General features: G+C 33.6%; 3 protein-coding genes across 3 annotated transcripts in view; 2 read left to right on the forward strand and 1 right to left on the reverse strand.

Moving 5' to 3' along the window:
* The window catches only part of LOC128158280 (protein kinase C delta type-like), a 34611-nt gene extending 34214 nt beyond the window's left edge, over window positions 1-397 (reverse strand). Inside the window, exon 1 of the mRNA XM_052821039.1 lies at window positions 297-397. The gene's annotated coding sequence lies outside the window, so the exon portion shown is untranslated. The remainder of the gene's footprint in view (window positions 1-296) is intronic.
* Window positions 398-8000: 7603 nt separating this feature from the next.
* LOC128160706 (integumentary mucin C.1-like) lies at window positions 8001-9475 on the forward strand. The gene is made up of 2 exons (XM_052824060.1): window positions 8001-9020; window positions 9363-9475. The coding sequence occupies exons 1-2, from the start codon at window positions 8390-8392 to the stop codon at window positions 9473-9475; spliced, it is 744 nt and encodes a 247-aa protein (XP_052680020.1). The 5' UTR covers window positions 8001-8389.
* A 143-nt stretch (window positions 9476-9618) lies between these two features.
* LOC128161694 (uncharacterized) lies at window positions 9619-19696 on the forward strand. The gene is made up of 23 exons (XM_052825058.1): window positions 9619-9760; window positions 9924-9986; window positions 10079-10157; window positions 10361-10428; window positions 10598-11330; window positions 11496-11603; window positions 11979-12085; window positions 12761-12826; window positions 13155-13253; window positions 13635-13684; window positions 13798-14807; window positions 14963-15070; window positions 15531-15706; window positions 16146-16208; window positions 16525-16600; window positions 16781-16851; window positions 17078-17807; window positions 18071-18178; window positions 18290-18390; window positions 18694-18753; window positions 18866-18970; window positions 19119-19168; window positions 19399-19696. Exons 1-23 carry the CDS (start codon window positions 9647-9649, stop codon window positions 19520-19522), a joined length of 4269 nt encoding a protein of 1422 aa, XP_052681018.1. The 5' UTR covers window positions 9619-9646; the 3' UTR covers window positions 19523-19696.
* The last annotated feature ends 2597 nt before the right edge of the window (window positions 19697-22293 follow it).

A 22293-nucleotide genomic window follows, 5' to 3' on the forward strand; every position in this document is an offset into this window, starting at 1 on the left:
AGACAACAGAAAATTTCAATCAGATACGCTATAGAACCGATACTAAGAACGACATTTCCAATTAAAAATCGTGTCCTGTTTACGTAACAATGTTATTTATTCTCTCACAAAAACATCGTCAATAGAAGAAACGAAAACTGTGACATTTGTGATCTTTAAACTTCTGTAGCCTTAAATCATGCACACATTACGTTTCTTCCGTGTCGTTAAATAAACTAGACAACAGATAATCCGTTAACTATATATCAAACAAAATATAAAAATAATAGGTATGTGAATCAATTAAATCAAAATACCTGCTGATGACAAGGTAAAGATGTCCAAAACATTAACTCTTGTGCAGAAAAAAATGAACCATGAAAGCGGAAAACTACACTCTGACGTCACGGATTATATAAACCAAAATAAAATCCGCCACTGAGTATAGTTCCGGATTGGGCGTGGCACGGACGTTTTTATTTCACAGGGAAAGGAAAATCTATAAGTTTTGAATAAAAATCATGATTCAGCTGAGAGGCAATTCGAAGAAAATTGTCATCAAACCTGGCGTTTTTTTTTGCTTACGTTAAACAAAAATCATTTCCTATAATGATGATATTTATGTAGGATGTCCGTTGAACATGACCAAATTCTCTTAATTATTATGTAGGGTTACTGATACATTGTACCATATCAAATAAGAATCAAATGACAAAAAAATCAAATTAAATCATGATATATAAGCTTTAGGAGCATATGTACACTCATGCGGATCGGGAGGGGGGGGGGGGGGGGCATCGGGGGGTGTATATAGACCCCCCTGCAAAATTCAAAGTTCTTTAATTTATAAAATTACCCAAAATATGACATGGAGCCCCAACTGGAAATCTCAAATAACCGTCGGACTCTCCCCCCCCCCCCCCCCCCCGAATTTATTTTTTTTTTTTATCCGCGCATGACACTGCTTTATGTAAATAATCTACAAATTAATTTGTTTGTATATTTAGCATAGTTATTATAATTTAAACAAGCACTAGTATGCATGGTTTCTCGCGGATTGTTGTTCGATAACAAATAAGAGCTATGTTCATGTCAAATCTTTTCAAAAGGAGGACCCAACCATATATATTGGTGGGATTTGGTTGATAATGCATGAGCACACAATGGAAATGATGTAGAATCAAGGAGAGCATACCTATGTAGCTGACTCAATGGCAGGACCATTTGTTGATACCGTGGTCTCTTAGTCTATTTGACTCGATCATTAAGTTTATGTTTATACCTCGATATCTGTGAACCTATGATATCTATCATTCACTCAGCTTCTTCGATGTCATACATGTTTTTCTTTCCTTCATTCTTTTTTTTGGGGGGGGGGGGGTGTTTACTAGTCCACTATGATTGTTGATCTATTAGTTCGGAATACAGCGACCAGCCTCACACTGTAAGGAACAGTGTGAATTTTCTGTTGAACTGCATAGCTACAGACTTATTATGAAGAATTAGAAATCTGAAAAAAATATGAAGGAGGGGGGGGGGGGCATTTTTATTGGCGTCCTCTTTACAACCATTCGTTGAGAAAAAGTTCTAAGCTTGCTTAAAAATTTTATACTATATTATGATAGGGGCATGGTCACGATTCTGTTAAACATTTATTCATTTTATTTTTTAATGCTTTCAATGCTTCAGAGAGACATTTCTAATAGTCTATCTAAATTTGAATGTCAGTCATCAAGTTATAATTAAGCCAGAGCTCAAAAAGGTCATTTTTTGTGTACATTTCAGGCACATAGCATCGTTTTTGAAAGTGGGGGGGGGGGGGGGGGGCAGACTCATGACAAGCAAAAATAAAAGGGGGGGGGGGGGAATTTTAAGTTTTCCAAAATCTTCAAAATCCTAATCCGTTAGGGGGGGGGGGTGGCGAAGTATATAACTTCAATTAAAATTTGTTGCTGCGAGAAAAAGAATGCTGAAAAGAAAATTCCAGGTCAAGAACTTAAATGAATGTAGCAAACATTAGAAACTGTTTATTCATGAACAAAACAAACTAGCAGATAGAAAAAACAATAATCAGGGCGAAAAAGAACATTTACTGGTATATTAAACCAATGTAAACAAAATCATGGCACGAGCCTAGCTTTTTTTTACGTAACAAAGAATTGTAAGCTCTATATATTGCTTTTAACTTTGCGACTGACGCTCAAATTTTGGTTAATCATTAGAAAAACATTACATAAGCACTGTAAACAATAAAAATTGAGAAATAAATTTTGACCCAAATCGTGAACACACCCCTTCAATTCCAGTAAACACATGTCTCTTCATTAACAACTTTCCTGGGTTTTTTAAAAATATTATTTCTTTTTCTGGAGGAAATGGCGTCATTTTTGTAGTCCTTTTAAATTAACGGTGTGAGATTGTGCATGATTTGAACTGTATACTATCAAATCGGATACTTTGCGTTGTATTATCACAAATCCTATGAAATATTTTACATTTTTTCATTGTTCTTTTCATGTGTATACTAGTATATACACGTACTTCCTCTTGGAATCAAAGAGCTTGAACCTTTGTCACGATTTGAAATCCAGTCTTTTGGACTACTTTTAATTATTGTGTAAATTAACTTTTTTGGACTTTGCGTTAATTGCTACAAAAACTTTTTCCTTTTTCAACAACTTTTAAAAACGTTCTAAATTCCACACCGCCTTTATCCCAACTGGGGCACAGTCAGAGATGGACAGTTAATCTTTTAATTGACTTCTGTTTATGTTTATTGACACTTCATCTTTCATTTCATTAATCCTTTTATGTACATGCTGCTAAAATATCATGAATTACTCAATAGCTTTTTGATAATTGATTTCCTGAGATCTCTACCTATTATGTAAATCCTTTATTGTGTCATTCCATTGTTCATTATACATAGAACTGAATTGTAATTATAGCAGTTGGAATCAGACCCTCGGTGCTGATGCATACCAAACTCATGTAAGCTCAAGGTTGGTCCAGAATTAATTCGTACGAGAGAGAGAGAGAGAGAGAGAGAGAGAGAGAGAGAGAGAGAGAGCGTCCCGTAATATCTTCCTTCATCTATTAGACTCCTTCACACTACATTCATTTGAGTTAGGTCCATTGGTTCTATTTGAAATAAAAAAAAATTTAAGAACGCGATATCAAATTTTCCAGATAAACTACTACACAGACGGACAGGCGACTATCCGAACAGACGACTACATAGACAGACACTTAGACAGATAGACAGACAAATGCCATACGATTAATGACTAGAAATGTTCACTTTTCAATTCTTTATTCACTCAAGACCAGTTCACTGGTATTTGAGTTTCAAAATAAGTATATACAAATGTACACAAAAAATAGTCAAGGATCACATGTACAGTAGAAGTAATAATGACAAAAAAGTAGGTTCTCGAGTTTACGATACATGTTCAGTAGGTTGTTATGGTTTGTTTCTGGAAGTGGAAGAACAGACTTTGGAAATTTTCTTTATAAATCTTGACAAGTATTATAGTTTTCTACATTAAAAGTAATCATTAGCTCGTTATATTTTAATATTTGTATTTTCATAATATCTCTTGAGCAAAAACATTTTTCTATCGTCTACAAAATGTGTACATTCTAAAATATAATGGAATTTATTCCCAATGCTATTAGAGTCACACATTGTATATGTTCTTATTTTTTTTCAATATGCTGCCATCTACCTGTTTCTATTGGGAATCGTAATGTAATTTTGTAAACGTGATCCGTAGATCTATTTCAGTACTTTTCTAAATTGAAATTTGTTTTAAAAATTCTATAATTAATACATTTTGATGAGTTATCTACTATACTTTTCGAATCTTGTATAAATTAATTTTGTAATATTTCTTTAACTATTAACTATTCCTTACACACACACACACACACACACACGCATATATATATATATATATATATATATATATATATATATATATATATATATATATATATATATATATATATATATATATATATATATATATATATATATATCTGTGTGTGTGTGTGTGTGTGTGTGTGACAACCCACACGAGTTGAGTATATCATGTTCACTTGTTTCTGAGCTCATAAATGCCCTCGGTAATGGGGGGGGGGGGGGGGTCAGGTTGGGTTGTTAATGTCAGTTGATTAGACATAAACTGATTCTAGTTGTAATGATTATGACAATCATTAGTATGTTTAATCTCATAAAAATTTAATTAAATCTGATTTGTCATTACACAATGTCTAAAATCTTTATTCAGATGTTAAACATGTTATTGAGGAACCATACTACATGTAATCAGGAGATCATCTTTATATCTTATGTTAGCAAATACTGATATCTGTTAATGCATGTATTTTTTGGGCCGATTTCTTGAACCATAACTATTTTGATGTACAACCGTACGTTATTATATACAAATGATTTTGCATTGTACATGAAAAACTTTATCAAATGTGCCTGAAAAGACGTATTCTATCAAAAATTAAAGCGAACACAGTTGATTCATTGAAATGGTAAAGTTTATAAAACACCAAGTTTAACTTGAATAAAATTACGTCCATTTAAACTAGTATGGTAACATTGACCGATGAAATTTGTTTCCCACAATGCACCATAAAATTATATCTTAAATACAAAGTTTAAAAACAAAATTCCTGTTACCAGATTACAATGATAGATTTTGTTGAATGATTAATTATCTTTAAGTTTAAAGAGGGTTGTACAAAACACATGAGTGGACTTCTCCATTGCACATATGTGGTCAATGAGGCAAGTTTTATTGTCCACGATATTGGACTAATACGCATTTGTGTTTTATGATTTAAGCGCTTATAAAGGTTACAAAAAGCACATCTGTATTTATTTAAACAAGAAAATAAGACTTCAATTTATTTAATTTCCTTGCTGGTTTTAAAATCTTATTTCTGTAATCCGCTTTTGTAAAGCACGCTTTGGCGCTAATCTACCATTAGGGTCAAATTTCTTAATCAGCCTTTTTTTTCAACATATGACCACAGACGAGCGACAAAATGGAAGTCTAGTTCTCTTTTGCTCTCTGTTTTAATGTGGTTAAAATGTCTTGGTGGACAGGCGACATCAGGAATTACTCCGAGGAGGAATTCCATGGATACTTCAGTGAAATTCGATTGGTTGCCATGCGCACTTTGCCCAGAAAACCACCAAAAGAGATTCTGTCTCTATTGCAGACAACACCTTACCATTCCCCCTACGACCTTGCCGAGTCGGCGCTAGCGACTCCCTCCTCCATCCAAGGAACACATGAGTTCTCGTATCTACCGGAAACAACCGAATTCGCCTATTCTCCAAACCACGATCTAAGGCTCGATCTTCCGACTCCAAGCTCAGTACCAGATGACCATTTCAGCTACTTCCCTGTCTCCGCGAGGAACCGCCTACATCAGTGGCAGAAATTCAGTGATGATCATGGATCCCCTAGATCCAGTGATGGCGGGAAAGAATGCTCCACGTTCAAAAAGTTTGCCTATGGTATTGCCGTGTACATGGCTATCGCCCTTTTAGCGCTCATAGTTATTGTTGGAATCTTGGTTTCATCTTTGAAAACTTTGGACTCAAACATCAACGAGTTGAAAAATGTAAGTACATCATACATGTTTAATGAAGCGCGTTTGTTCCTATAAAACTTTAGCACATATTCAATCATTATGAAAAATCTTTTGAAACATGGAAGATAATCAATTTTGCTTTTCAAAATAGTATCAATGATACAAAGTTAGAAGAATGATTACTTTTTCGCTAAAAATATAAACATTTATCATCATACAACAACTGCATAATTAAAGAATATACAAAGGAAACGACACATCTCGCCATTTTTTACTGTCACGGACTTGTTTACTAATTAAGCCATGACGAACTTCAATAGAATAGTAAATTGAAATAAAACATGCAGGTACTAAAGCTTGAAATAAAATATCAAATGAATATCCTGACAAAAAATATAAAACGTATACACCTCATTTGTTTTTAAAGTAAGTATTTATAGATGTACTTCTTGATATATTTAGTAATACCTTTGAAATACATGTTAAAACCTACTGAAGAGCAAAAAAAAAAAAAAAAAAAGAAAAAAAGAAAGAAAAACGGTTTGTTCCTGTGCATGTTGGAAAAAACAAGATCATTACCGAAGGATCTTTTTAACATTGCTTTATTGTTTCTCATATACATGTATATCTGACTATCGCCAACATTTTATCATTTATTCTTGTAAACAGAAAGTAGTCAATAGCTGTCTCTCATACTATAGACATGTTTGCAATAAATGCGAGTACATGGACTGCACTGCTTTTATACACCAATCCAAGTCTTTGCAATTCAATATTAATTTTTAAGATAATACGTTCATGTACATGATCGTTTGAAATCATGCCCCGTTAGTATAGCAGGAAAAACCAATATCTGAATATGATTGTTACAACACACTCTTTTACGAATGAATTTTGAATATGCACGAGTTTTATTGACAAATGTTCTGACATTTATTTTCAAATTTTCCTTGTCGACCTCTAGGTCTGTATCTTTTATTTTCTTCAATTGACAAATTAACATTCTTTCCCAGTCTGCAAAACTATGACAACCGTGTGTTGTCCTCTACATTTACAAGCATATATTTCAAACAAACTTATCATCTTATTTATTTTCTTTTCATCATAGAATTGCTATTTCCATTTTTTTGTTGATTTAAGCAATTTGAATGAAAAAATGACAATAACAAACTGTCAACCATCTCAAAAATCCATAAAACGAAATATAAATTCAAAGCAGAGCAACACAGACCTCTAAAAAGATAGAGGTAGGTTCAGGTGCCATGGAGGAGTGAGCATCCTATGCTGACCGGTCACACCCGCCGTGTGCTCTCTGTCGTAATCGGGAAAAAACGGAAAAGTCCGTAGACAATAAGGTGATTATGGTCAAACAATAAGTATGAACAACGTCAGTCAGCATGCGACCCAGTGGAAGATTGTATTTGCTGACAATGTCGTTGTATCGACCATAGAACGTACGAAGAGATGATTTCAAACGACACTGTTGATAGTCTTGTTTAATCAATTTGTTATTCAATAGCTTGCCTAGTCTTAGAAACTGTTCATACGAAGAGCATGTCCTTTTGTATCGAATTAACTGAGAGACAAAAACACCATATGCAGGTGATGAAGGTATTTTGCTACATAAGTAAGGATAAATAAAATTTGAAAAAAAAATAACGCAAATAAATGAAATGGTATTTTAAAGTCATTAAGTAAAAGGAGACACCTTGGTGTAATTATAAATTGAAAATTGAAAGTTTCCACTCGTTCCTCACATAATATTAAAACAAAGCTATCAATTTCAAAATGTCAACAAAGAATATCTACAGATAAACAGACTAAAAGTAAGTTTTTCTCAACTCTTAAACCCATATTGCATTTTATATTACACAGTATAAAATTTCATTGTTCAATCAGAGAAGGTTCTATAAGTAGTTTTATTTATTTAAACATGGAGTGGCAAGGGTATGTTTTCTCATACATGGTGTTAACAACACAATATGATTAAACACCTGTCCAATGGACATAGATAACACCTTTAAACACACTAAACGAAAAACAAAAGAGAAAAAGAACACAGAGTCAAAAGGTAAAAGAAAAAGAAATACGTGATAATGTACATGCTATATAAGTCAGGCATGTCACTTTCTTTGGTTATTTCAGTTCATAAATTTATCAGTTAATGTACATTGGCAAAATACAATATTGCAATACAATCATTTTTATTTATGAACATTCATGACTGCACATATATTAAAATATGAAAAGATATATCAGAAATATAACACTTATATTAGAAATATAAGTTGACGTCAAAATAAAAGTGTGTATGTATGATTTTTTATGCTTTAAAAAACATAGAAAAGGCCTATAGTAAGATAATCCTTTTAACGTCCGGTGGGTGCAATTAAATTTGGTCTTAATCAAAAACTAAAATTTAATATTAGATTTACCAGCAAATGATCCTGAAGTACATTATCTTTTTAGATATTGACATTTGTAATCCTTCTGCCCTGTAACATAGCGGCCTGTTTACAAACCACAAATGATATGTATACTTCACCTACCGTACCTTTAAAGTGCACATAAAATTCATCAAACGGAAAACTGCTTCCTATTAATAGTGTTTTAGCCCGAAGGTCTGCCAAAATTTGTCTTAGGAGAAGAAACAAGCCTATCCTTTGATAAACACAACTTATATGCTACTAAAATGGACAGACTATAAGAACCTTTAAAGAGTAGCAGAAATTAAAAACTATTATGTATCGCCTGTGATTATGACGTCTACTGTGATGTCTTTCATTTTGTCATGCAGGGGGCGAGTTCATTAACATCGTCTGACAGTGCAATACAAGGACCAATGCAGCAGTCTGCGGCAATACCTGAATCAGTTTCAACCAAAGATAATGCGTTATTTACGTCATCCACGCAAGCTGTAACACCAAAGATAACAACCAAAGCAAATATTGCTCCAACAACAAAACCACCACCACCAACAACAACAACGACAACAACAACGACGACAACAATCACAACACAATCAACAACAACAACTACTACTACTACTAAAAGACCTACGACCAAAACAACAACAACAACCACAACACCTCGTCCAACAACAACGAGCACTGCGTCATCTACTACGTCAGAACCCAGAACCACAACGAGGTTGACAACTAAAACACTGACAACAGCGCCGCCTACAACATTGGCACCTTCGTCAGATCCGGTGCTTTGTGACGACACATACTGTAGCACGCTGTCGTACGAGATGTTGGGACGAATGAACACGTCAGTCGATCCCTGCACGGACTTCTATAGCTACTCATGTGGTGCTTGGATCTCCGGTAGAAAAATCCTCCTGGATATGAATGTCATTGATCAGGACAGAAATTCAGTGCTGAGTGATGCCAAGTTGAATCTTAAGCAAAAAATTAGAGGTATTATATCATAACCATAACATTTACAACAATACTAGTATCAAAAAGTCCTCCCCCTTTGGTGTTTGATCCTTGATTTCTTGGTTTTAATGACTTTTCCATATTTTGTTCAAAGTAGTTCGTTTTTTTTTCAATTTTATCAGAAACAGCATTACTGTTTATATTTTGGTACTTTAAACTTTGAATCTAATCATTATACCACGATTATTTCATGTTAACGCCATAACAAAGGTAAATAATGGTGCATATTGGTTAAAATAGAATGCAAATTCACGTCAAAAGACTAAAATCAGTGACTATGAAAAATAAAGCATGAAGAATATTTTGATACTTCTTTTCAAGAGATGCTTGAAGAAGGAGTCTTGTTCGGGGATTCGGAATATTTGATAGCCGCGAAGCTTCACTATCAGAGCTGTATGGATTCAAACACTCGTTTTGATAGTGGTCAAGGTTAGTATAATTTAACCATGAATTTGTCAAGAAAGAAAACACAGAACAATTCGATATTTTATATAATGTGTTGCAACCTTAAGGATTCATAATCGTCAACAAATTTTCTTCCAGTGACAGACGATGTAAAACGTTTACTAGAAGTGTTTGGTGTTGACCGCACGTTGACAACTTGGATGACGCCATCAATGATGCAATACACTCTGTTCTCAGAGTTCGGTGCCTTTGGCTTCTTTACTTACGAGATAGAAGGGGCTATGGTTGGAAACACAAAACGAAACATTCTTCAGGTAATTTTGATTTTGGAGGAATCTAATGTAAAACTGAACGAACCATTCTCGCATATTACAAGAAAAATAGATGCATTTCATTTCAAGTTGTCCAACAATTAGCCATGTTCATAAATTTAGTAACAAATGATGTACCATGCACCATCTATATTTTTCCTTTCAGTTGAATCCACCTGAATTGTACCTGCGAAACAGCGTTTATCTGTACCCGTATGAAGACAACCAGGTTTGAAAAAAAAATCAAAAGAATATTTTGTTTTCAGGAGATTACTCATTCAGAATATCTATAGTATGATTGATTGGTTTCTCTATGTTTAGGTTGCTAGGCGTTATCTAGATAGAGTTGTTCCAATGATTCAACGCTTCAACAGCCATTGGGAAAGCAGCTCCAGTTTTGGTGAGTTTGTTAGGTTTTACAATGGTGATTACAAATACATGTATTAGTTCTATTAACTTCAGTTACATATGCAATATAGTTAATGAAATAAATGAAAAAAACATTTTTTTAGATAGTAATGTCTTAACTGGTACCTAATTGTAGCAATACCTTAATTGGTACCTGTAACTAATTGTTTAACTCAGTAATATTATTTCAATCAGATGACATCGGACGAGATTTGCGACGAAAAGTTATAGAAGTCTTTGAATTTGAAAGACAAATTTCACAGGTAATGCATGATAAAATACTTGAATTCAACTCTATCTTATTAAATAAATTAATATATAGTTTACTTGAAAAAAAGTATATGCATTAAGCTATATCAAAAATCCACCAAAACCCATGAAGAAAACATTATGAAAGAAATAAAATGAATCTAAATCATATCTTTGTCTTAGGCTATCCGTATCGCAGAAAGTTCCAACGAGGACAAGTTGTTATATACCATTACCGACCTCCAGAGAAACTTCCCGAACATCAACTGGACCGTTGCCTTACCCGCACAACAGTTGTCCGTCGATACCCCAATCCAGCTCAACTTCCCAAGCTACTTTACCTCTCTGAATGGAATGCTTGGCAAAATCGACCGATCCACTCTCACCATGTACCTTTACGTCCGCGCGATTTTAACCGGAATTCTTCCTTATGCCCCTAAAGCTACACGACAGTTCATGGATAACATGTACGAGTCTGAAACCGCACAGGACTACACTTGGATAGAATGCATGGGCAGTACTCTCAAACTTCTACCGGAGGAAGTCCTAGTGGAGTACTCCACAAAATACGCTGATCGTATCAAACCAGTGAGTGAGTACGTTTCCTCCTTGGCCGCCAATCTGATTGACACTAGCTTGCGGTCCTTCATGGCTTACGGAGGATACAGTGATTCCACCAAGTTTACGGTGTCTGGAACTCTGTCTTTTTTGTCTGTGGTGATCACACCTATTCCCATCATTACCTGGACGGTCACCCTCCCCACCAGCAGTGACGTACTCTATCTGTTCAGGGCTAACTATGCCTCCCAGATCTACGCCAGTCGGTTAGTGAGTAGGATAGGTGAGGTCTATTCTATGCCGTTCATTCCATGGAGCGATGTCGATATTGTGTATGACAAAGATATCAACACAATCGGTATAACAATTTATTTCCTTGTGTAATTAGATCTTTTATACAGTTATATATACAATACAATTAAGACTGTTATAAAAGAATCTTATGGCCAATATGTTAATGAATTTTATACGTCTTCCGTTTATCACAAACCCTTTTAAGTTAATGATTTAATTTTAACTATAGGAATACCATATGGAACACTCTCTTGGAAAACAAACTTGAAACCTGAGTTTTCCTTCATGTCATCGGTGGGGGTACTTCTATCTGAAAAAATTACCAGTGCAATCTATGGTACGTATGATGGTTAAAGTTATTTGAAATTAAAAAAAAGTACTTTCTGCATACTTATAAAGTCATTTATCGTTTCGTCTAAGACAAATTAAATGCCCTCCTTATAAAAAAGTCATAATATTTTGGTTTGAAAAGTAGGAAAGGGGATCTACATGATTTTTTGATAATAACGTGAATGTTCCACATTTCGTTGCAGACGTAAATTCGTTTGAAAGGGGTAGTCTGCAAAATCTATGAAAATTAATAAATCCACCTTGAATTTAACACTCCTCAGTATACGCTGTGCAAATTTTTCATTCACAATATATATCTAAATTAGACGTTCAGGTTAATTTTTTTCTAAAATTTTTGCATCCACTTATTGTTTGCTCTCAGGTTCTCTGGACGTTCAGTCTCCAAACACCGAATGGAGCGGAAGTTCTTTCCGACATTTTGAGGATAAACAAAACTGCTTCTCCAATCAGCTGTTTGAGAAAAGAACTGTAAGTATGCAACACTGTGACAATTCTCGTAGACTGGATGAGAATTGATATTGATATTGCAAAAAATCTTCAACATTTTGAAAATAAAAGAAAATTAAACCAGTATGAAAGTGATTTGCGTTATATTATACCGGTATATCAATGTTGGTTTCCTCAAAATCATTACCATTAGGAAACGAAATTAACGCTAATCACTGAATATAGAATACTGGTTGCATGTATGGATAACTTTTGGTGAACAGGCACGTAGCATCGTTTCTGAAAGTGGGGGGGGGGGGGGTGTGACTCATCCAAAAAATCTTGACACGCAAAAAAAAAAAAAAAAAAAAAAAAAAAAAAGGAAAAAGGTTACTTTCCAAAATTCCGAAAACTTTTCAGTGGTTTTTTCCTTATTTTCAAATCAATTTTCTTACATGGTCCCTTAAAAGTGTGTGTGTGGGGGGGGGGGGGGGGGCAAATCCATGTTAATTCAATTTTTTGTATGTAAATTAAAGAAAAATCTTTGCTGCTCAAAAAAGGTGTGGGGGGGGGGGGGGGGGGTAGGGCAGCCCCTCCCCCCCCCGGGCCCTCCTGATGCTACGTGCCTGGTGAAGTATATACTTACATAAAATGCAATATCAGTAAATAAAATATTGTTTATAACGTTCTTACACATGATTTTGTGTATAATTTCAGGAGACTGGGATCGACAAAACAAAACGGGTGATGTCTGGTCATGCAGGGCTTTACATTGTGATTCAGGTGTGATTGTTTTGTTTACACTGTTTATGTGGACATTAGACCATGGCTATTTTTAGGCTATATTCTCCTTTAGACGCAGGACTCTGTATAATGATATAAGGATACATCCAATTTTAAAGCGAAAATATTTGGATATTTTTTTTCTTCAAAATAATAGTTTAATATCGCAAAAATTTTGTCCACAGTATCACGAAGTCTGCATTGGAAGCACCAATATGTGAAAATAACCTAAAAACAAATGAAATAGATATTGTTTTCCGTTTTAAAGTATCGTTGTATGACGTAAAGTCAGAGTTGTATTTTCCTAATTGTTTGCTTTGATTATCAGGAACAAAAACGACTATTGCAGAATAACCTGATCCAACAGTACCAGTTTCCCTTTTTAGCTCTCCATTCAGAACAACTGTTCTATCTTTCAATGATCCAAGTAAGTTTATTGTCTTATTTTTGGCAAATATTGTACATATAGCATTATTGTGCAAAGTGATTTTAGATAACAGTGTATGCTTTTATTTGTATAGATTTAAAGAGGTTATTAGATAATGTTTGGTATTTCAATAAAAACCAAAGTGCATCCACATTTAGAATTTAGGGGAAGAATTGTGAGTTATTTAAAAAAAGGAATTTGGCGAACAACGCATTTTTTATTTTATGAATATAATTAGATAAGACAATAACAAAAGTTCATATAAAAATCAACGTAAATATGAAAGCTATTTTGTATAAAATTTAATAAGAACACACTTTTCTTTGCAAACAAAACCATTTAAACGTTTCATATAGCTCTTATAGAGTAGAATTATTTCAGGAAATGTGCAAAGTTGATAAAGCGGAAGATATTTTGTCCAACAAATTAAGGTAATATTGCATGAGTATTTAAAATTAATGATTAAATTATTTTGAAAAGCTTTAAACGGATAGAAATGTTGGTGTTGATGGAGACATTGAATGCATTCCGTATTTTTTTTTAGATGGAACACTATTCTTATGAACGACAACTCGTTTATTGAAGCCTTCAAATGCCCGTCCGACTCCACGATGAACCCACGCTATAAGTGTCATTTGTTTCAACAAACCAATTATACCGTACCTCCAACAACAGTTGCTCCGACGACAACTACTATAAGTACAACAACAAGGCCGACAACAACAACGACAACAACTACCGCTAAACCAACAACAACAACTACTACTGCTAAACCAACAACGACAACAACAGCTACCGCTAAACCAACAACGACAACAACAACTACCGCTAAACCAACGACAACAACTACTACTACTGCTAAACCAACGACAACAACTACCGCTAAACCACCACCAACAACTACTACTACTGCTAAACCAACGACAACAACTACCGCTAAACCAAAAACAACAACTACTACTGCTCAACCAACAACGACAACAACAACTACCGCTAAACCAACAACAACTACTACTACTTCTAAACCAACTACGACAACAACAACTACCGCTAAACCAACAACAACAACAACTACCGCTAAACCAACAACAACTACTACCGCCAAACCAATAACAACTACTGCCAAACCACCACCACCACCAACAACAACAACAACAACAACAGTTAAACCAACAACAACCGCTAAACCAACAACAACAACTACTCCAAGTCCAACAACAACTACTACAATTACAACGACCACATCGACGACAGCTGCATCTACTCAACGGACAACAACGGAACAAGACACACTAAGTACAACAGAGTTTAATCCCTTTAATGAAGACCCAGACACTGAGCCCCCAATATGCCAGTCAGGATTCTGTTATTCCTTGGCATACTCCATCTATTCTCGGCTGGATCTATTTGCTGACCCATGTGAAGATTTTTACCAGCATGCGTGTGGCGGGTGGGTGTCTGGAAGGAACACTCTAATGGAGCTTAACATGTACAATAAATCAAGGAACTCTATTACAGAGGATGTGCGTTATGATTTTAGAGAAAAATTATTAGGTAACATCACTTCTATATCATATATGGTTATCTAATTCTATTTCAAGCATATATAATCCACTAGATGTTATTTTATTTGAAACAATATAAACATATAAAAGATTTCGACCGTTTTGATGTTTGTTTGGAAGTTAATTCTTGAATGCTTTTGTCAGGCATTGTGGAAGCTAAGGTTACTGATGAAGACAGTGAATACCTCCAGGTGATTAAACGACATTATGAGGCATGCACGGTTTCCAATAAGATAAGACAGGTGGAATCAGGTGAGAAAATTAACGCTATTTCTTAGTTTGTGCTATTATTGATAAGTGATTTTACATAAGTAAGATATTGGAATATTTTGCCCTTTTTAACTCAAAGATGAAAGATTAACGTACATTTTGAAAGTTTCTTAATTTGTCCTTTTAGAATCATATTCAGTTTTGTTTGAAAATGATTGCCCATTTCTGTTCAAAGAATTAAATTTGGTTTGTTATAATAGAAAGTAAAAGTTGTTGCTTGTTCAGTGATTTGGAGCAAACTAGCAATACATAATGCATCAATGCACCAATATCAAGATTGAACAGACAGATCTTTGTACATAACATTGTAATGATGATATTATCTTACAAGTTTAATTAAGTTAATGTGTGTACTTATGCATGTTGTCTATTTGGTGATTAAAATATACATGTAACTTTACATGTACATCTTTCAAACATAATTTTATATCTTTTATTGCAGTTACAAATGATATGCAAGTTCTTTTAGACGTGTTGGGCATGCAAAGTGATCTTACGTCTTATTTGGGACCACCTCTCATGCACAGCATTCTGGGTGCTGATTTTGGCGGATCCGGGGTGTTTGATTACGGCGTTATACAGGCTCTTGTTGACCAGACACCAACATTTATATTGCAAGTAAGCATCAGTACCTTAAAATTTTAAGTTTTTTATGGAATTTATTTCTTTATGACTTTTACAAATATGATGTGAACTTTTTATGCACACCAAGAGCACACCCGATCCTATCTCTATCTATTTGGAGGTCCGTATTGCTCTGCTTTGAAATTGTATTTCGTTTTATGGATTTTTGAGATGGTTGACAGTTTGTTATTGTCATGTTTTCATCATACATATTACGCTTAAGTTATATCTAATGTGATATTTTGTAGTGTTTAAAGATGCTTTTGACACAAACAATCACCGTTAAATATCTTCTTAAACTATAAAAAATAAAAAAAATTATAATGTAATAATATATACTATATTATTTACTAGGTGGAGAGCATTTTCTTTTTGTAAGTTAAAAAATTATAACGTGAGGTGCCTGTGGTTATAGTGTATTTAATATTTATAGATAACTCCATCGACTCTATATTTAAGAAGTGATGCCTACTTCTTGCCTTATGAAGACAACACGGTATTTCCATTAAATCATGTTCATTAAACTTGATTTCGCGTATTATCTCAACATTTTTAAAACGCCATCTAGAACGCCAATTCTTTTTTTTTTTTTTTTACCAAAATATAGAATATTTACTTTGTTAATTTTATCCCGATCACCTTGTGAAATCAAAAGTGAACATTAAATTTATCCTAATAAAATAATGTATGTCAGTAAATAGATCGTAATCCATACTCTGGTTTTTTTTTCAACATTTGCAAAAAGAAAGAAACTATTGATTGACTTCATGGTTTACACTTGCATTGCAATGTATTTCATGATGTTATTGTAGATAGCCAAACGATACCTGGAAAGATTAGTACCTGTTTTGCAAACGTCCAACGAACAATTAAGGGCCCCATTTGCAAGTAATATGTTTAAAACTTATATTTCTGGTATACAAAGGCTACTAAAGAAACAATGTAAAAGTAAAGATAGCCTAATACACTACTTTATACACACGCACACATTTTTTTCTAAAAAAACAACCCCTTGGTTCTAGACAAGAGTTCTTAGTTCTAGACAATAAATTGAATTGTTCTTTAAAGGTGAGGACATTACAGATAGATTGTTTCAACGATTGAAGGAGGTGTTTGCTTTTGAACAAGAATTGGCAAAGGTGTGTACTTTTACTATCATGCATATAGTTTTAAAAGTACCAATATAAACATGTACGAGATATACATTATAACGAAATGTAATACATAATTGAAATGTTTTCAAATCTATATCATAGCTGTTGTATCTATGTAGTGTTCTTGTGAAAATATATATATTCTATAATTCTAATGACATAATATTAAGCAAATGATGAATTAGTGACATTCCTTCTTCCCTCCTCTTAGGCACTTCAAGCAGATGATGTTTTTGAACCCTATGTTGACGTCAGTCTGATAGAACTCGAGCAGAGATACCCAAATATTGACTGGGTATATATGTTGCCTGCTCAGCAGAACTTTGCTGTCACTCCCATCAGAGTTGTCCAGCCGTCCTACTTTCAGAGTCTTGACCAGTTATTCAATGTCACAAATGAAGATATTATTGCCATGCATATCTATATAAAGGCAGTTTTGACGGGAGTTTTACCTCACACTCCGCTCGTAATCAGGAAGAGCATGGAAGGCATTTACGGAAACGATACAAGTAGTCCTTTTTCAAGGGGTTATTGTCTAGACTCCGTGCTTAACTTACTTAATAAGGAAATTCATCACGAATATAGATTACAATATAAGGAAGAAATACAGACAAAGACAACGTATTATTTAAGTTTATCACAAAGAATCAACGAAACATTATACAACCATATAACATCAACAAGTGATTTTAGTGATATTACATCTGAAAGAATACGTACAAAGTTAACTCAGCTAAAATTTCAGTTTCCGGAAGATCCGCAGATTTCTTGGACGGTCTCAATTTTTAATACACCAGACATATCGTTTCTTTATCGCGCGAATGCTGCAATACAGGTGAAAAGGTATCAAGAGTTTGACACGATTGGAATTCCAGCAACGCAATCAGACATAGCGTGGGCTGATACAAGTATTCAACTGGACTCCAATCTCAATGTTTTGGGTAGGATAAATTCAAATTGTTTTAAATAATTTATATGATAAATATCAGCAAAGAGTCTCTTTAATTTGTGCATTTCAGTCACATCATCCGACCTATATTGTGAAATAATTATAAATATTCACTGTATTTGTCTAAAGTGTAGTTGTCTGTACGCCGTCTTGACATAAACATTATCTTTGTAGCCAATTTAGATCTGCTTAACTAACCTTGTAGATGAGATGATTGTGATGACATTCATTATTTTTTTTTATCTGTGTTTATAGGAATTTCCTATCCTGCTTTAGACTTTCATTATGCAGTCGACCCACAGATTCCAGCCTTATTTACTTCCGGTTGGCAAATTGCAAGACAAATGATAACCGCTGTGATGGGTAATTATAGTGCTTCTCACGCTCTTGTAGTTATTTCCCTGGTGCATCTATGATATAAGTTGGTTTCTAAACAAACTTGATAAATTCTTTCAAATTCTTTCCCATTTACAGGGGACTTTACATCCACTCCTGCTATGTGGAGCACTTCGTCTTTAGATACCTTGTTGGAGAAGAAAAATTGTTACAATACCCAAAACCCAGGAGTCAACTCGGTAAGGGTTTTTGTAACTATAACAGGACCGTTGTGCAGGTGACAATTCTAAAAATATTAGTACTATTTTGATCTTTCAAAAATCGTGTAAGACAGTGTATAATTTTGATATAAGTATTTCCAATGTCTTGTACTACCACAAACGTGGTTTGTATTTAGACAAGTTTATACATGTAATTATATGATATTATATATAATAATGTCAAAAATCTTATACATGTATTTACATATAAAATTGACAATCTTTTTAAAGAAGGTCCCCAATATTTGCTTTCAAATTTAACTTTTTAGTTTCTGTTTTAAGGACGATTTTGTAATTGGTGACCTCATTGCTGGAGGTGTTAGTTTGGATCTCATTACAAAGGTAACAGAAGAGTAAAGAGAACAAATAGAACTACTATTTCCCTTTCCGTACAAGTTATTCAACTTTGTTTCAATAAATTGGATGTGTATAAAATTTTTGATTACTATTTAAGGTATACTCAGACCTAGTTTCTGCTGATGATATACAGAAATTCGTCCTTCCAGACCCTTCTTCTATCTTCTCAATGGAAGAGTTAATCTTCTTGACGTTTGCACAGGTATCTATGTTTATTCTATGCAATTTGTCGTTCTTTGTTTAACAATTATGCTGTTATTTATTTTTCCTATTTTTTAAAAAATCATTTCATTAAGAAATATGTTTTGCAATATTTTTGTGTATTTTAATATTCTTATTGTTTTATGCAGCAAATGTGTGAAATAGACAACTTATCTGGTACACCATCAGGTCAATCAAGGTAATGTTGAAACTAATTATGGAAATAAATTTTAAGTTCATTCGCCATTCGTTTGTGCGAACTTTTAATAAACAAGAGGTCAGAAACATGAACTTTGATGGAACCAGTCAAGATGATTTTACCACGTGACCAACTGAGTTTATATCTCAGTGAAATTCTCTAACTTTGCTATTTACTTATTGTTTTATCCAAGATAAGTTTAAAAACAGTGCATATGGTTGACTTTTTAGGGTTAACAAAATACTTCAGAACGATGCTGCATTTCAAACGGCCTTTGGATGTCCGGGCGGATCCAGTATGAACCCGGACCAGAAGTGTCACCTTTTGTCAAGTTTGGCAAATCCTCTGGATTAAATATTATATCAAATATTATTTAAAACCGCGATACATAAAACAGGTACTACAATATCAGTATTGTCACATATGCTCTAGTTTTCTACCTCATACAGTTTTAAATGTCATGATATATAGGCAGCTTATAACTTTATTTCATTATTTCATTGTACTTTTAATCGATTCGTTATGATTTTATGAATTATTAATTTATACTTGACAAATACATCACATATATAATCATTCAAGTGATATATATGTATTCAATGCATGTAGCATAATATGTAAAAAAAAACAAATGATGTATATTAGTTTTATCAAACAATAAAACAAATTTAATATATGAAAAAAGATTGTTTTTATTTGTATTTAATATGGATCGTATTCTTGAGTTTCGAAATAACAGCTGATATATGGTGCCTTTCCTCGGAAAAAAGTAAGAGATTTATATCTGATAAAATAAGTCATCTCTATAATGAAAATGTTTGCAGAGCGTAAATATTAATTACTTCAGGCATTAGCATTAGTGGACATCAGACGACAAAATTAGGCCTTAAAATTTATCCATAGAGAGCAGGTTCGGCGAATGTGCCCATATGGGCTCATCATGCTAGTTTTAATATAACGAGCCTTAGAGCATCGTTGAGCATCAGTTAAGACGCATGTGACCAACAAATTCGAACAAATTGAGAAATATTTTAACAGCGTAAAAATCTACTCTGATAAACCATTTGAATTCATCAAAAAATCAGATTCTTGGTGACATTTTATGTAAAGTGCCTGTAATGAAGCAACATAAAAGTATACAAATATGCAGAACCTGTACGAATGAAAAACTTGTTTATTATTTGAGCGCAACAAATTTTGTTTTCTTGTGCAATTGAACAACCCAAATCCACATGTTTTGTGTACTTTTTGATCTATTTTATGTAAAATAAAACAAGAGATGTTAGTGAGACACTTATGCTCCCTCCCTTTGAAACATCCACAAAGAAAATGAACGTTAAGTGCAAAAAAAATGGAATTTTTCTAAGTCCAATTGGCATAACTCTGTCGAAAATTTCACAATCTTACCCAATATCGAACTTGACGTAGATATTATTACAATTAATCTGTATACCAATTTTCTTTTCAATATGTGCAACTTCTGCGAATAAAACGAACAAAAACTGCAAATGAATAGAATTTTTCCACGTCAAAAGGGCATAACTCTATCGAAAATTGCTCACACCATTCTTAGTGTTTTAAAATGCTTTATTGATAAAGAATATTATTTTAAAAGTTTACTGCTGAAATTACATATTTATCTACAAGAGAAGTCTAGTATCTTCCTTCGAATTTAAAACATGTACCTGGTAAAAGTACAAAATAATTTTAAATTAAGTGTCATGGAAAATAAACCCAGGGTTTAGTTGGGGTTTACTCTCTGTTAGGTTGGGTCTGATTGGTACTATACATGTGTATTCGGAAAACAACAAAACATTGCAAATTATGCTATTTGATGCATGTTGTAGTTTCGGCATAACATTACCTTATTTCATAATACTGGCAGTTTATATCACATGCCGATCATTTCTTTAAAAGGAATACTTTGTTTCTGTAATATTTACCAACAACTTTACAATTACAGCGCCTTTGAACTTATATGTGCATATAGCATGGAATCCCGATCCCGATTCAGATAAACCTGTGCTAGCCTGGTTCCCTGAGCTACCTATTTCGCACATGAACCAGGCTAGCTCATGCGCGGGCTGGATTTTCCCCATAGCATCCGGTTTAACCTTGCTTATATATTTTCTGCGTGGACCTCAGGGTCCACGCAATAATATTGTCACGAAAAAGTTTGGTGCGTATGGGAGAGGTTGTATGGTCGGGTGTTCTGTAATTAATAATTGAGTCAATATAAGGTATTGATGTTTATTCCTCGAAGATCCAGCATAAACTGAATTATAAACAAATGATAAAAACAATGACAAAGAAAACAGAGTACTAAACAATGAGTCTTTACAAAATATGTATAGAGATGCAACATAAAAAGGACCACATAAAATGAGTCCTTGCATACTCTAACACAATTGTAACATATACACGTGCTAAGAGAATATAGACAAGGAGTCTTTACAAAATATGTATAGAGATGCAACATAAAAGGACCACAATAAAATGAGTCTTTGCATACCCTTACACAATTGTAACATATCGACAAGCTAAGTGAATATTGACACATTAAAACTTTGTTTTATATGTAGGTAACTATCATATGATAATAAATAAAAATATTAAATAAATGAAGGAAATTAACTTAACTAAGATCGCTTAGCTATGATGAAGACCACAATTACTGAGGAGTCAACTATATTAAGTAACAAGCTATAAACCTATTCTTGGCACGAGTACATATGTACTCGGCTATGTTGTCGAGCCGAAATAAAAATGTAAAGTGGATTAAAGTTAAATATAGAACTTAAGTTCAAATAAAAGAAAGTGTAGATAAAAATTAACATGTTAAACACTTACGTTATAATTTAAGAACGATCGATTAAAATTATATAGTGAAGCACGTATACTCTTGTAAAACCCGCATTTCCTCTTGGGCGGAAGTGTAAACAATGATTAAATTTAGAACCAATCACATGGTAATTCCGGAAGACGCGTTAGCAATTATCAAAGTGAAAAGCGGGGAATATTAATTATTGATAGGTAAGAAAATCAAAAATAAAATAACAAAATATCAAGAACAGATGGAAAAATGAATATGAACATAAAATGATTGAGAAAATAAACATACAAGT

Source organism: Crassostrea angulata, chromosome 8 (assembly GCF_025612915.1).
Source record: "Crassostrea angulata isolate pt1a10 chromosome 8, ASM2561291v2, whole genome shotgun sequence".
Lineage (NCBI taxonomy): Eukaryota > Metazoa > Mollusca > Bivalvia > Ostreida > Ostreidae > Magallana > Magallana angulata.